At 37.1% G+C, this 16172-nt stretch overlaps 1 protein-coding gene across 1 annotated transcript in view; it reads left to right on the top strand.

The window, feature by feature from the left end:
- CASK (calcium/calmodulin-dependent serine protein kinase (MAGUK family)) overlaps positions 1-16172 on the top strand; it is a 95212-nt gene that overhangs the window by 21299 nt on the left and 57741 nt on the right. The window contains exons 6-7 of the mRNA XM_009699882.1: positions 3081-3098; positions 11339-11460. Coding sequence (XP_009698184.1) covers positions 3081-3098; positions 11339-11460 — 140 coding nt within the window. The remainder of the gene's footprint in view (positions 1-3080; positions 3099-11338; positions 11461-16172) is intronic.

Here is a 16172-nt window from a genome sequence, read left to right as displayed (position 1 = left end):
TGTGGAACTCCTACCGAGATAAAGATGCAGAAATATAAATGCTTATTACCTTATGCAAATAGTGTATCCTGTCCTCCTCCAGGTCTTTCTAAACACAGAAAGAGAAAATTTCGGTTCTGTCTTTTTTACCAGATTAATCTAGAGGTGTTCTTCCTCAGAGTTCAGTGAACCCAGGTTTGCTGAAACCTTTGAGTGTCTTCCTATACTGCCAGAGTAATAGCCTGGGTTATGAAGGCACTATAGGTAGCAAGTCAGATGACTGTCTTAGATGCAGAATCACAAAGGATATTCTTGTTAGAGCGCTTTCCAATGAGGGTCAGCAAGTTGTGTAACTAAATTAGATGGGAATGAACGCAGATAAATTTCATTTAAAGTCAACTAGGTATTTTTCTGTACACCTCTTCCTTTCATTCATAGTGTATGTTAATAATTCTTGGTTCCCACAGCTTGTTCCGTGTGATCTATTTCCTCTTTCGACAGCAGCTGTCCTCTGAACGACTTAACTTAATCCCGCTATCATTCCGTTGGTAACATGGCAGAAGTCAGTCTCGCTGAATTTTGAGAGAGTATGCTAAAGGCTTTTAAAATGTTTTGAAAAATTAGGTAAATATTTTAAAACTAAAATATTACTTTGCTGCTGATAGGCTGTCTTCAGTAACTTCTTTAGTAAAGCTGCTAAACAGCTGAAATGACAAGTGTCTTGCAGATGTGTTTTGCTAGAATGCAAAACATTTGACTTTCAGGTTGCCTGTCTTGAAGACATTGTAAAATATCCATTTCCCAAGGCAGTGAATGTTTTGGATATTTTTAATATGCAGAAACAAACATAAATCAGAAGTTAGCAATCAGCAGCCCTAAAGGCTACATCTGGCATGTGAGAAGAACGGGCCCAGTAGAGAGTATTTGAAGTGGACCGCGCGATCACTTAGGTGCCAGAGAAATTCACAACCCGTTTGCTCTGTGCTGCCCTTCCCCACCCAACGCCCTCCCCTCTCCCCCACCCTCCTCTCGGCAGATCGCGCGTTAGGTCAGCCAGAGGATTTCCTCTGCTGGTGTCGTGTGCTGACCATCACTCCCCTATCCGAGAGTACCGAGGTGTAATTTTCAAGTGGTTTGATAGCAATGCCTCAGGCAGAAGAGCAAGTGTCACCAGTGTAAAGCTTTTCGGTTTTCCTCCTTTTGCTTCTTCAGCTCCCCCCCTCTGCGGCCGCCCAAGGAAAGGCTGCGGAATTGTCTGACGTTTTGATTTGGGAAGCAGAATTCAGAAAGACTCTTTAATTCACTTTGGAGTTTTAAGTAGCTTCAGGATATTTACGTTTTTAAGCCAACAGTTAGAAAAGCCCATAAATTGAAGAAGTTTTTTATAACTTTTTATTTCCAAAAACCTTTTTGTAGCCACATTTTCAGAACTACCAAGTCCGTTTTGGAGTTAACCAGTGGATAGTCCATAGTCTTTGGAAAACTGCATCACTGATCTTTAGGTTAAAGCAAACCTTACCCTTTGGTTAAAGGACTCTCCTCTATAATACCTGCTTGAAGTGCTTGGTTTGTAGTGCTCACAGTCTGAAATTTAACTAACAGGTTTCCAGGTAGCTTTTTGCTACAAAAAGTTCTAGATTCCTGTAAGGCATTTTATAATGTGTTTCTGTTTAACCACAGGGAAAGTACAACAACATATTTTATAACGGGCTGACTGACCAAATGTACTTCTTTTGCTAGACTAACAAAGAGCACTGTTGCAGTACTTCCTGAGCATTTGTGTGCTGTCTCAGCTCTGTGGTAACGGGGTAAGGTGATGAGCGTAGCGGCAGTGCTTTTGCATTGCACAGAAAGCAGGCACGTTAGGTCTACATCAGTGGTTCTAGCTTGTTTTCTCAAACTGCAGGGCACAAACTTCATACGGCATTTTTACAAATGCATTTTGATATTTTGTCTCAGGATTGCTATACGTAAATTGATATTTTAATTCTTTTTTATCTTCTTAGACTATATTGTCATATCAAGTGAGAAATTTTTAACGTTATAAGGTCTTGATTTTCAAAATTGAAAGTAATAATAACGGGGGGAAAAAACTAAATCTGATAGTCTTTCAGAGTGAGCTCGAACAGCAAATGGATGGTCAAGTTGTAAGATCACTGTTTCCAACATACATAGAACTAGCTTAACTCACAGGTTAGTGAGTGGTTAGTAGTTTTATGGGATTTAGATTCCATGAAATATGGGCAATATAAGCCCATATCTTAAAAACAATCAGTCTCATCGACACAAGGAAGAAAAAGAAATACTGTTGCTATGCAAAAATTACCACTGATTTTGTAAATATTTGCAAAGAATCTTGTGTAACATTTTTAAGTATGAGTGCTTGGGAAAAAAATTGCGTTCACCTTATAATTTGCTGTTATTAATTCCTTATCTAGTTTCACAGGTATAACTAACTATCAGTTTTGAGATCATGAGTTTGAGTGTTTCCAATACTCCATTATTATCTTTATGATTTTTCAGCTCTTTAGTCTTTCTTCTGGTATGTTTAAATACAAAAACTTTTAACTATATAAACTCACTGTTAATTAAAATCAATAATGAAGTGGTTATATTTCTAAATGGTTCTCATAATGGTTCTCACTGAAACTTCTGTAAAAAAAATTGGTTTCAATATAATATTGCTGAATTCTAGTTAGTAAATATATTAATTAGTATGGTGTTACACCTCGTTTACAGTATGTTGAAATAGTTTGTCAGTTCACCTCTTACAGTATTCTTACTTGAAATCATTTTTTGTCCATGATTTTTTTTAAATAATTTAACCAATGTTGGAAACAGTCTGGTATTACCGATACCTAACGCTGCGTACATGTGCTGCCTTCCCAATGCCGAGTGTTTGTTTTCCTCCCATCCCAATCCGCAAGTCCCATTTGCTTCACACACAGAAACCATATTAAAAAAATGGGTCGGGGTGTCTCGTCACTTTGTTCATACTATTTTGTGGCTAAACTAGTGTGCTAGGTTGCAGCTTTATTAAACCGCTTGTTCTGAAATCCTCATACTGTTTGTTGTTTGTCCAAATGCTGCCTTCCTACTAGGACTTCTAGCAGCAGAAAGTAGGTATCCCTTTGTTTTCCTTTAAGGCATATCATTCAGCTATGGTGTGTGTCTTTGCATGTTTAAAAATCAGCTTTCTTTTCTTTGCTATTTTCAGTTTTAATACTGCCTGTTCAGGAAAAATAGCCTGTATGGGTTTTGACTCAATCTGTCTGTAACTTTGAAAGTATAATTACCCAGAAGTAATATGATTTCCAGGGAATTCTGAAGATTCTAGTTTAGAGGCAGTATTAAAATTACCTGGTTTTTTTTGTTTTCAATATTTGCAGCACAACTGAAATAAAACTTAATTTTCATTAAATTAATAAAGGATAAAATGGTTTGGGTTTGCATTTTTGTTCAAAAATTAATGTTTTCATGGGCTAATGGGCTTTTTTCTCCTAACACTAAACATCTATTGTAATACTCGTCATATATTATTTTCTTCCTATGCCCTTGCATGAACTTTCTTGATCATTTTGTGTTGATGTGATACATGATATATGCATATGCATTGTGTATATGCATACATCTGATTTAAATAACTATCCAGTATGTGTCTCCTTCATGAAGGAATAGTATTGACCTGTAGGGAGGAGGTTCTGCTGCAACTTAGCTGCACGCTTTGTGAGAGACTGAAAGCACAAGCACTTCTAGACAGAGGAGAAGGTGTGAAAGTCTAGACCCTTTGATACAAACTGCAACTGTTTCAAAACCAACAAATTCAGCATCTCAAAATACAAGCTATAAAAAGTTGATTTTTTTCCTGCAGCATTTGAAGATTTGTAGGCTAACAGCTCTTCTTCCATCCTAGGTCAGGGCAGCAAGACATAACGTCCATGTCTTCATTTCTGATCAAAGTCATGGATTTTTGTTGGTTTTGTTGTTGTTTGCTTTATTCTTTTGATCTTACAGGTTGTGGGGGATGTTGTTCCTTGTCCTCCTATTTCCCTGTCTCAGAATGCCTGTCCAGTAACACGAGAGTGAGAACTCCGTGGATTTTTATGTGAAAGTTTTGAAACAGTATTATTTTTATACAGTTGTAGGGCAAAAAGAAACTTCATACAGGGCCTCTATCACTGATTTTGAGCGTTTGTTTTTGCATAGAGACTTTCTTCAGTAAACTTACTGACTGATAGTGTGTGCTGCCCTCGTACTGATCAGAAGAGGATTTCTACGTATTTTTGCAGTGAGAAAGAAAGTATCTAAGGAAATAATAGTGAAGGGCATTCATCTGTTAAAATATTTATTTGTTTAGTTGCATGTGAGTGTACTACCTGCAAGGTGTGGATCTGGTCTGAGAAACAATACCTCTTCACTACATATTTCTTGCCCACCACACCAGACTGCCTTCTTCATGTTTATGGCTAGTTTTACAGTGAGGGATAACTGGGAAAAGGAATTGGCAAACTTTGTGTAAAGGTCCCAAGTATGGAACCAGGGAAGGTGGAGACACACGTACACGCAGTGCCCCTCTGCATGCAGAGTAGAGCAAAGGCGATCTTCAACACCAAGCATCGGTTTCTCCGGCCCCTTCCCTCTCTCCCCCTTTTCTTTTTTCGTTGTTTAGTCTTTTCCTCTTTCTTCTTGTTCTTCTCTCCTGCACCTGTTTCCTTTGGTTTTCTTCTCTTTGACATGCATTTCTTTCCCTTCTTGTATTCCATAGGTGTTCTTACCTTCTTTAATTTAGCTGTAAACCCCAACACCCTTCCATCGCACCAACTGCCTTCTTTCTGCAGCTTCACTGTAGTCTCCATAAACCTCCTTCTTCCTAGTTTCCCTGGACTGTCCCTGATTGTTACATATATATATATAAAGATATATGGAGTCTGTATGTGTATGTATATATATTATTACTGTCTTAATTGCTTCCCAGTAACATTCACAGAACTGTGTGCATGTAGGAGCATATTTGTAAATTTAGAGAGTATCTAAACTTGGCTGTTTGGTTTCTGTCCGAGAAGGAAGAAGTCATTAAACAATGTATAGCTCAAATTTGAGGATAGAGTCCTTACTTGCCTTTCATTTTAATTACACTGCTGTGTATATATGAGAAACATGTATCTCCCACCTTATTTTAAAGAATCATAGGCACATATATACACATGCTTTGGCTGTCCTCTGTCCTTGCAGAGAGAGTTGCTCTCGAATATGGTGAACAGCAAAGAGCAACAAATGACTGTGGGAGGGTAGAGGCATCTCCACTCCAGCGATTCTTGCAGATGTGATTTAAAGCAATGAAGAGCATCTCGTACTCAGTTGGCTTTCTCTTAACCGAAGAAGTTACATCAGCACGAGTAGTGGAAAGGTCCCATCTCTGTAAAATATTCTTTTCTCACCTTTCATGGAAACAGCATATGTTTAGTATTTTCTTAGGAAATAGAGGTGTTCTTTCTTACACATTTTTAATTCCTGTCCACTGGTACTAAGGCAAGTCTGGCCTGGTATATAATGTGGGTATAGTATTTTCTAATTATGCTGATATTGAGCCTAGACTCTTGTGTTTTGCTAAAGTGAACAGTTTTAACGTGTGTGTGATTGTGATTTGAAAACCTCAGCTGACAGACACCCCATCGTTTCCACAGCGTTTTGGTATAGTGCTTAATTACCTAACATGTTAAACATTTATGCCTTGTGTTTTTAGGGTGTCTTAATCAGATGCCAGCAAACCCAAACTACTGAAGGCACTGCTTTATGTGGTTATCAATAAATAGGTTGTTTAAAGGTGTAAGTGTCACTGGAGCCTTAAAGCAGAAGCAAAGAATCTTTGTTTTATTTGTCGTACATGAAAAATAAAAATAAAATATGTGAAACTTGAATCTCACATTACAGAGTTGGTAAAACTTCTCATTGTCACTTCACCAGATGTGTTCTATCAGAATCTCACAATATTTGTAAGATTTTTTTTTCCTGAAAATAGCTGCACTTTATGATAATGCCCATGCTTGTTTTTTATGAGATTGTATGCAGTGACTTCATTTAGTGATTCTAATATTTGATCTCTCTAAAATCTAACAATTTCTGATGTTTTTTCTTCTGTCCTTGCTGTATGTGCTAGCCTCAGACCTCTTCATAAACAAAGTGAAATGTAAATCCTACCTTCTGAAATGCCTGTGCTTTGAGAACCAGGATTGGTTTTAAATTTCATTTCCAGCGACTGCACACAAGAAGGCAGCCAAGAGATGAAGTTGAGAGAAATCAGTTTGTGCTATTTGTAGATTGACTGGCATAAGGACTGAATCGTGGTATATAGAGAAATTGCAAATAGCAGCTAAGCTTTGGTTAGTCATTTAAAAACCACTGTAAAATCTTCAAAGTATAGTTACTTACCTATTTATACAACATAAAGAATAGTTGAAAAGCCAATCCAAATTAAGGTCGTTTATAAGAATGAACAGGATTAAAACGAGTGGTTGGTGTCAGGAACTTAATTTTACACGATTCTACAAATCTCTAAGGGGTTTAGATTTTGTCTGTGCCTCTTTAATAAAAATATGCTATTGTTATAATGGTTGTTATAAGGTCTTCTGCAGAGTCATTTCCTGGAATACTGGTTGCAGAAGACGTGCAGAAAGGTTACGAGTTTATAGTTTTGTACTTAAACAAGGTCAGGCTTCCTCTAACAAGTTTTTGTTGCTCAGAAGAGGGTTTATGACTGACCAAGACTTTAAATGGGCATTTGTAGTCTTCAAAAGAAAACAAAGAATTATTTTACCCTCTCTCAGAATGTGTTTGTAGTAGTCTTTGTGTTTTGCAGCAAGATCTAAGTCTTTTTACCTAAACTTCTTTCAGTCATACTCTGTGGCAGATCAGCACATGGAAAGAAACTGGTAATTCTCTGTACTGCCTGCTGCATGGGAGAGGAAATCTGCTGAACTTGCCTGGGCTGCTCAGCCTCAGAAAAGGAAACTTTTGGGCTGTTTGGTGGTGGAGACATATTACTATTGCTGAATATGTAGGCAATTCTTGGAACAGTATTTTAAAAACTTCTTTTCTTTCATTCTCTTTTATTATTCTTATTCTCTCCTCTTCTGGGAAGAAGCAAGCAACCCCTACCTACCTCTAAAGTTCAGTTTCTCTAGCCAAACCGCCGGTTCCAGATTAGATAAACTAGATGCCAGGATGTCATAACACCATTCTAGATTGCCAAAGCTTTGTCTACTTGCAACGTGATGAACCAGCATCCACACCAACTTCGGGTGGTATTAAGAGCGCTGTCTGAGAACTACAAAGACTCTAGAGATAGGATTTAGCTGTAAGAGAGAACTATTTCTGAATGGCCATCTCCATAAGTGAGGTAACAGAACCTGCAGAAAATACCTGTGATAACTTTAACCACACACTGGGTGAAGAAATAATCCCAAGTTACTGCCTTATAAAGCAAATATGTCTAACTGACAAGTAATACATCTGCCTCAGTAGGCAGAAAGTTGCTCAGTTTATCTCCATCTTCTTAGAAGCAATTTTGGTATCATCCTTAAGAAGTCATTTCACTGACTATAAAAACATTTCATGTACTAGTACTGACTGCAGAAGAGTCTCATAAGCATTCTGACTTTTTTTTTTTTAATATAGTGAGAGCCCGTAGTTTTCAACTTTTCAAAGTTGTCAGCCCCAAGGGAACTGTGAATAGTTGCAGCCATCCTTTCTTAGATAGTCTTGTGGGAATATAAGAAAGACGAGGTTGTGTGCATGGCCCAGAATATCACTGCCCGTTTGCACACTGAGGACATAAGTGCAATTACAGTAGGATCCACTGTTACCACAGTCTTCTCACAGAACCATGTTTGGTGCAGATTTTGTTACTATTACTATAGAGAAGAGTCGTGTATCACTGGAATTAGCACCTTTCCTGCACAATTGTGTGTGTATATATTTTTATAGTAACTTAAGGTGCAGGGTGAGATTCATCTCACCAAAGTGGTTGGGGCTGCTTGAAAGTTCTGTGGCAGTAAGCAGCATTTTCTAACAAAGTTTACTTTAGGGAGTCTTAACAAACATAGAAAGCCAGTCAAGTTAGTCAACTTCCTTTTTTTCCTGACTTCCTAATGTTTATGCATCGTTCTAGGTTTTGTATTTATAGATTCTGTCTGTAACTGCTGCAGACCATGAGAGATCTGAGCTTTTAGATTGTCTGACTGCATAATAACTCGCTTAAGTCCTCCCTTTATCATCTATGCTCAGGCTAAAATGGGTGCATTTGCAATGATTAAAAGAGATTAAATCCTATTTCTAGAGGATACAAGCTTTAATTGTAAATACTGAGTGCTTTTATACTTTCACCAAAGGTTAGAAATTTAGCTTAAATGTGATAGAATCTGAATCTTTTTAGGGATAGGCATGCTGTAAAAATTGGTCAATTTTATTTTATGTAGTATTGTTTATCTGAATTTAAAACTCTTCTGAACGGTACTCTTGAACTTTTAACCAGGTGTCTGTAAGAGAGAGAGTTTAGGTGCTCACAGAAATGCCGGTAGACTTGTTCTGTCGCTTTTGTATCCACTAACATGCTGTCAGTCTATTGCTAGCCTGCCATTTTCTGACGGAGGTGCATGTTATTTGTAAATGCAGGTAATGCTGTAACGGCAGTAGGTACAGCATAAGATTGGAGGTAAAAAAAAAAAACAAAACCATAAAGTAGAACTGTGATTTTGAGGGATTACTAAAGTCATGTCACAATTTCTCATCAAATTTGTTGAGGATATTCTTGGAAACTTTGTTTTACAGCCATCTATTCAATGTGACCAATGGACAGGAGAAAAAAGACCTAATGAACAAAGCTTAATGTTTTGGAATTCCCAGATATTCAAAAGGTGGTTGAGATGCAAATATTAAAAAATGGTAACTTTTATTTCTATTTGAAAGACCTCAAAGTATTCCATAAAATAAAATTTCCCAAAGTACGTAATACTCTTAAATAAATAACGTGGTGGTGCAGAACATTTAGTGTTTCACAGTAGTACAGCACTGCAGATGACTTTGAACAAACTTCTCATTGGTTCTGGTTTTGGCTAAAGTTTTCGGGTTCTGAGCAACATTGAGAGGTATTAGAGATTCTTAAGATATCCAAGCCTCTGAAGTGACTCTTCTCTTGAGTTTTCCTTAAAGTAAATATGCTAAATACACCGAAAGGGCTTTGAATCCAGAAAGCAAAGTTTTGCTAGAAAAGAAAATAATTAATTCAAACTCTGAACATGACAGGAATAGAAATAAAAGAGAATTCTAACTAATTTCCTTCTGACAACTGCATCCTGGAAAGTCAAGCTCTTTCCTTCAGGCTTGAAGATCTCCAGGTTCATCAGCCTTTATCTGACATACTGAAAATGTTGAAAGAAACTCAGTACAGTCCCTTTTGGGTCCATAGGTAATGTTTTTCTTCCTTACTTTTGAGGCTTAGCTGTGATCTCTCCGTGCTCTTCCTAACAGGTTCCCAAAGTCTGTATTTCCCCAGGTTTCCTGCTGTGTCTTCTGGTGTGGAAGCTGTGGCACAGGCAGAGGAGTGTGGACAGTTCCTTTCAACAGAGCATGCTTATTCATTATAAAAAAAAATGAGCTATTTTTTCTCTTCTTCAGTGCACCTGACCCCATATGCAGCAACTACGATAAGACAAACCATTAGTTTTATTTGCTGACCAGCCACCGCTTTTTTAAAGGAACATATCTCAAATTAATACATCAGTTGGAAATAAGTAGTCAGGCACATTTAACAGGAGAGGACTAAGAAATCTTACTGCTCCTGAGCCATGACTTGTGAGTGGGTGGGGTACTGCGGTTCTTAACCTTGGTGTACAAGGAACTGCGAGGAGAATCCTAGGTTGAGATTTGTACGAAATGTGATGCAAGAGTTTCTAGACTTGTAACTTACTTGGCCTTCTAAACCATGAGGTCACAATTCTTGTTTAGTAGTTTTTGTGTATTTTGTTATGTTTATTCCAGTTTTTTGAGGTTTAGAGAGCAATAAGTTAATTCGTTTCCTTGTGTGGTTAAGAGGCTGATGGGTTTTTTGGTTTTTATTACATTCTGAAAATGCTGTAGATCACAAAAGGGTTTGAGTTAAGGAAGGCTGGTAAGAATTGTTCATACAGTGGAGGATGGAATTTCAAGAAATAGAGCAAATTTTTAGATATTCTCTGACAAAAAGACACTGGCAAATTAAATAGTAAACAGAATAAACAAATTAAGGAGAAATTAGTGAAATACAGAATGTGTAGAATTCCATATCCAGAATTAAGAATTTATTTATGAAAAAGTACTCAGTAGTTTACAGTCAGACACAAGCATTTTTGCAGACCAACCCTGGGTATGCTACCATCTTTCCACATGCTTATACCGCTGTGGGCAATCTGAAGACATGGGCTGTGGGTGTTTAGATAAGCCAAAGTTAGCATTCTGGTAATGCACAGAAGTGGCAGCCACCACTGATATCTGATTTTTAAAACAAGTTCTTCCACAAGGAACCAATACGGGCTGGGTTACTATGGATTTGTGTTGTGTTTCTGTATCCGCCCCTACTGTGAGTTCAGCTCTCCTCGTGGACTTCTACCTTCCATAACACCTCCTGTTCCTGCTTTTTCTCCCCATATCCCTCACTTCTCTTTTCACCCTTATGCCATATAAAAACCGTCCCCATCTTCCTATGACCCAAAACAATCCACTGGTCAAAAGGCAGCGAGTACTATAACTGGGTCTGAGATAACCAGGCAAGCAGAACAAACAGAACAAAAACCAGAGCTCACGTTACAGCCCTTTTTTTCTCCTCCAGAGGACACAGCAGTCAGGTCTTTCTCTCTCTTCTATCCAGATGCTAATTTTAAAAGTATTTGTGAGAGCCTTGGTTCATTCAATTTTTTACTGATTTGGAATATGTGTTTAAAATTGGCCAGCAATTGAAAAAGTGAAAAAAGAGAAGGTTGGAGTGAGAATAGTGAGGACAGGCAGTTGGGCAGATAATCCAAGTAACTTTGTAAGACATCGTTGGAAACCAGGCTAAAATAGAACAAAGCTAAGCTTAATAAAAACAGGTTTTAACCTCTCTTCAGTTAAGTGATTTCTTATGTATAATTGCACTATATGTGGGCACTGTTGATATACATAAAGTTTATTCAGTGAGTTTTCCTGTAAAAACTCCAACTTTTTAAAGTTCCTGTTCCAGTTGTACCAGATGAAGTGAAAGTTTCTGTTTCCAAAGTTCAGTTTACCATGAGTCTTTGCTTAATTGATTTTTATTCTTTCTTTTTTTTTCCTGTTTATTACCCCATAGGAGCAGTCTCACAGGTGCTGGACAGCCTGGAAGAAATTCATGCACTTACAGACTGCAGTGAAAAAGACTTAGATTTTCTTCACAGTGTTTTCCAGGATCAGCATCTTCACACGCTACTAGATGTAAGTTTTCTACGATAAACAGTTTGAAACCGTTTCTGTATCTGTTGTTCATTGGATAATATTTTGTTTTATCCCAGGCATATTCTCTTTTCTCATTTCATACCAAAATGAATTTATTTAGGTGTGGAATGTAACAATCAACTAGCACTTTACACAAAAATACATTTTTAGGACTATACATAGAGAATAATTTAGAATATGTAAGTGGTTAATGACTTGGTATGAATGAATAACTTTGCTTTAAAATATTTTATCTGAAGAGGCTTTTTTCTTTTGATAAGGGCTAGATTTTATTTTTTATTTTAAATGTGAATTTATAACTGTACAGATTCATTCCTTTTTTATTATTTTTAAGTAATGTAATAATCTTAGACCAGTTCTATGGAAATTCTTACAAGTATGACATCATTTGTCCTGTACTTGAACACAGTATGTAATAGACTCTGTCATTTAAACCTGCAGTGTTCTGTGGCTCATGAGAGCTCTTACTCCATAAGACAGCAGTGGGTATTCCACAATAAAGTGTGCAAAAATGACAAAGGTGGGAGATGCAGGTTAGTGCCTCTTCGTAGGCATAGTCAGCATCTGGTTCCCTTTTCTTCACTGTCTGTCTGTAAGCATAGTTCACTGTCTGGCTACATGTACAGGTCAACTGTGGTATCAGAAGGTTCATAGATTTTTTTGATTTTTTTTTTTCCCTTCCAGAAAACTAAAGTGCTCGATTTTGTAAAAATAGTTTTGAAAAGCAAGTAGTCTGGTGTTTGAGAGAAAAATGCTTGCACGCTACTTATCTTTCTGTGCCTGGAGGGCTTCCTGTTTTCAAAGTTTCTTGTTATCTTGTCACATGCAGAAATACTGTTTATATTTCCCAATACTTTTTTAACCAAGCAGGCCTAACAAGCAAATACCTTGTACTTTCTCCAAAATTGTGTGAATTTGGGAAAACATACATATAGTTTTGAGGTAGAGGTATTTGCTGAACTTCAACTCGTTGCAAAGACAGGGACCTTCAGCATCGCTGCAGGCTTACGCTCCATTCCTCACATTGAGCGCCAAGACCTTCATCGAAGGACAAATTCAAAAGCTGTCATTGATTTCTGTGCCTACAGAGTTTGGGGGTCTAAAATAAAGGTCAAAAAGAAGCAGAAACAACTTTACCTGATTTTTTTTCTGGGATATATGGATACTTCATGTTGAAGACAGGGGACTTGCAAGACAAATTTTTTCTAAAGCAATCTACACATTCCACTGAGAAAAAACTCACGATGGAACCAAATCCCCAGAGACATAGACTATGTCGACATTAGCAAGTACTACAGCATAACAGCAGGAGATCTGTAGAGCAAAAGAGTTGACACTGAGGACCCAGTGTTGACAATTCTGTGTATTTTGAGGGCTTTTACTTGATACTAGCTGTACTGCAGTCCTATGGACTGAATAACCACTGATAGGTGAACAGCATCTTCTATTTTAGTGTCATTTGAGAGGAAATATACTCTGGTAACACTGTACAGTGAAAACCGAAGAATGGTTGGTGGGCATAATCAGAAGATTCGTTTCAAAAATGCACTCCTGAATCAAACCAAAGTGCTCACGTGACCATATAGGTCATGACCATTTTATTACTATGTCTTAAATTTAACGGCTTGGATATCTCAGCAAATATCACAATCTAACAAGATGTCTATGCTTTTTACCCAGTCAAAGGTACACAGGATTAGGAGTCATTCCAGCTGTCTGATCTGCAGGTAGATGATTATGGTTGTAGAAACTTTAAAGAGTTTCTGGAAAATTCTTGAATGCTTTAATTCCTATATGCAGCTTCGCAGGGGTATGATCTGAATGTACAAGGTGCCATAGTTCCTTTGGTGTCCAAAGTCTTTAAAATGTGGTGGATGATCTGTACGCTTCTTACAATTTGTTTATCGACTGGTGATTGCCACCTGGATTCTGTGCATCGTTCAAGTTTAAAGGATTCAAATCCACACGTGCTTCCTTCCGGAAGAGGACCCGGTTGCAGGGTTCTGAGCTGGGAACATAAACCTTCTGCTAAAGCTTCCCAACAACTTAGCTGCCCCTATGACTCGAGGAACCAGAGATAATTAGCTGTTAAGTGATGAGGGCATTGCTCTGACACAAGACTCTCGAATTCTAATCTTTGTTCTTGATAACTGTTTATGCATTTTACATTAAACAGTCATTGGTTAAAATTATATGAAGCATGCAGGAAGAAGGGATTAGGAGCTCATGACTTTCCTGAGTTGCATCTCCAACTCATTTTCCAATTTGCGTTAAAATACGAATCTTTTTTTCCCAGTGTAAGTTCATCTAGCTTGTGTTCCAGATGCTTAAATTGCTCTGTCTTTTTATGTTGCATGCTGCTGTATAGAGAGGTGATCAGATAATATGAATGAGAAATAAAAATCTGGACAGGAAGAGAGTAACATGAGTGTAATAATAAGAACCAAAACACGTGTCACTCATGCAGAAAGGTTTTAGATATTTATTAACCATTATTATGCTGTCGTATAGTGTCCTGGGCTTCAATAAAACAGAGTGCCTTACTTTAAGTATTTTACTGTATGGCAGGTCTACCAGACGTTAACTCATGCTTCTGCAATGCTTTTACTTTTTTCTGTTCTTCACAGTAGCAGTCTGGTTCATAGTACTTCACTAATGATCTGTTATTTCTGTAACGATCTGCTGTAGCCTTTTAAACAAGAACGAACTGCAATGAATTCATACCTTTTTGCCATTCTTTTAAATAAAAGTCATGGTCATTCTCTTAGACAGAAAGTGATAAATTTAAATGCACACTATAATAACACATTTGTGAGAACCAAATGCTATCAAAAAGCATTTTAGTTTTATTATGCTATGTGGAAGGGGGATGATGGAATCTTCCCAAAGATACTTTGATTAGAATAATACAAAATAAAATCCTAAAAGATTGCAAAGATTGCAGTGTCATAAAATACATATTTGAAAGACTGAAGCAAGTTATAAACAGTACTATTTTAAAGGATAGCTTTTTCATTTCGGTAACTTGGATGTGGGAGATGGATTTCTGTTTATGTGTTGATTCTATTCCAGTTTCTCTCAGAACTCTGAAAAAAATCATCAGTTGTACTTGGATGAAGTTCTCTCAGGGAAACTGTTTATTCCTCTGAGTATTTGAGGTTAACGAAGCCACCAGAACAAGTCACCTGTAAAGCATTATATTCCACTAAGTAGGAATGTTTCAATCTGTTGTGAAGTTGTGGCTGTCACTTTGCATTAAAACTACTGTTCCTCTTCCTTGGCCTTTTTCCACAGTTAAATTTGTTCTCATGTTCCTACCCTTTCTCAAGAGTTACCCTTATTTTTAGATTAGGCACATGATGATAGATCGCTCCTGCTGCTGAAATACCTTGTTTTGCTTCTGAACTAACTCTTCTTCTGAAAGCAAAGAACAGAAAGGACAACTTTTGTGTTAAGAGTGCAAGGTACCTGTGTGTTGTTTTTTTCAGGTAACAGAGATCACAGAATAGAAGTCTTCTTTCTCAGTAATTCATTAACTTAGCTGTTACGAGGACAGGCACCTCTGAAGGCCATCGAAGGCAGAGTTCCTCTCATCCCATTGATTGTTTTTAATTGATTCATTTATGTATGTCTGTTTAGATAGCTCTCTTAAGACTCTTTTCCACTTTACTTGGGTGCCAAAGCTGTTCAAAACAAGGGGGAAAAAGGTGCCAACTGCTTACAAAGTAATTTATATTCACTCTGGGCTGAATCCTGCAATACATCAGCATATCCTGATGTGGGCTTATTGAACAGTTTCATTCTGTGATTTTTTCATCATTTTACAGAATCCTTCTATTGTGTTGAGTGTTTTTTCCTCTTCTAAAAGTTACATAATTCATTATTAAAAACTAAATTTTGTTTATTGGGGAGAGTAAAGAAAAGGGTCTTCTAGAAACAACCATTCACTACCTAAAAAAAAGTATTGTTTAGTAATTGATCCTTCTTGTAAAGTAGAAGAGTAACTTCGGGTTGGACAGATTTATTTTTTTTTTTCCTCACTTCTGTTAGAAATGTGATGATGAAAATTTTAGTGAATGCTGTAGGACATTTCAGTGTGTGACTTAGGTGAGTTTATGCCCGTATAAAACTTTGCAGATATTTCATTATGGTATCCAATTTAGAGCATAAAGAATGTAATAAAGTTAAGTAAAGGATATCAATAACTTTATGGAAAAACAGAGTTAAATTTAAGTAGTGAAACAGCTTTTTATTACCACTGACATATTTTTTAGAAGCCTTATCAAATGGTTGAAATAAGATTTTTTAATTTTTGTTTTTTTTAATTGACTTTTATGAAAGAGATCCTGGGAGGCAGTGCTGTCTTGTGTCAGTAGTACTGATAAAGAAGTTTGGAAATAAATGTGAAGAGGTTACTAATTTTGGAGGTATTGGTGTTTGGCTATTTTCTGTATCATGACAAAAGATTTTACTTTAATGATTGTTTTGAAAAGTATACTGGGCTTCGAGGCTGTGCCTAATGGGTAATACCTTTACACATTTTGTGTTATCTCCATCAGTGCATCAAAGAAAGCAAGGTTTGCTAAAAAGTAAAACGAGAAGCTGCTATTTTATGCAGCTGCCTACATGGAAGGAGACAAGAGAAATCACTCTCCTGGTGAGTCAAGTAGTTTGGTCACCTCTCCAGGGAT

Source organism: Cariama cristata, unplaced genomic scaffold (assembly GCF_000690535.1).
Source record: "Cariama cristata isolate BGI_N322 unplaced genomic scaffold, ASM69053v1 scaffold3405, whole genome shotgun sequence".
Taxonomy (NCBI): domain Eukaryota; kingdom Metazoa; phylum Chordata; class Aves; order Cariamiformes; family Cariamidae; genus Cariama; species Cariama cristata.
The sequence above is the reverse complement of the archived record's forward strand: the minus strand, read 5'-3'. Positions and strand labels throughout refer to the sequence as shown.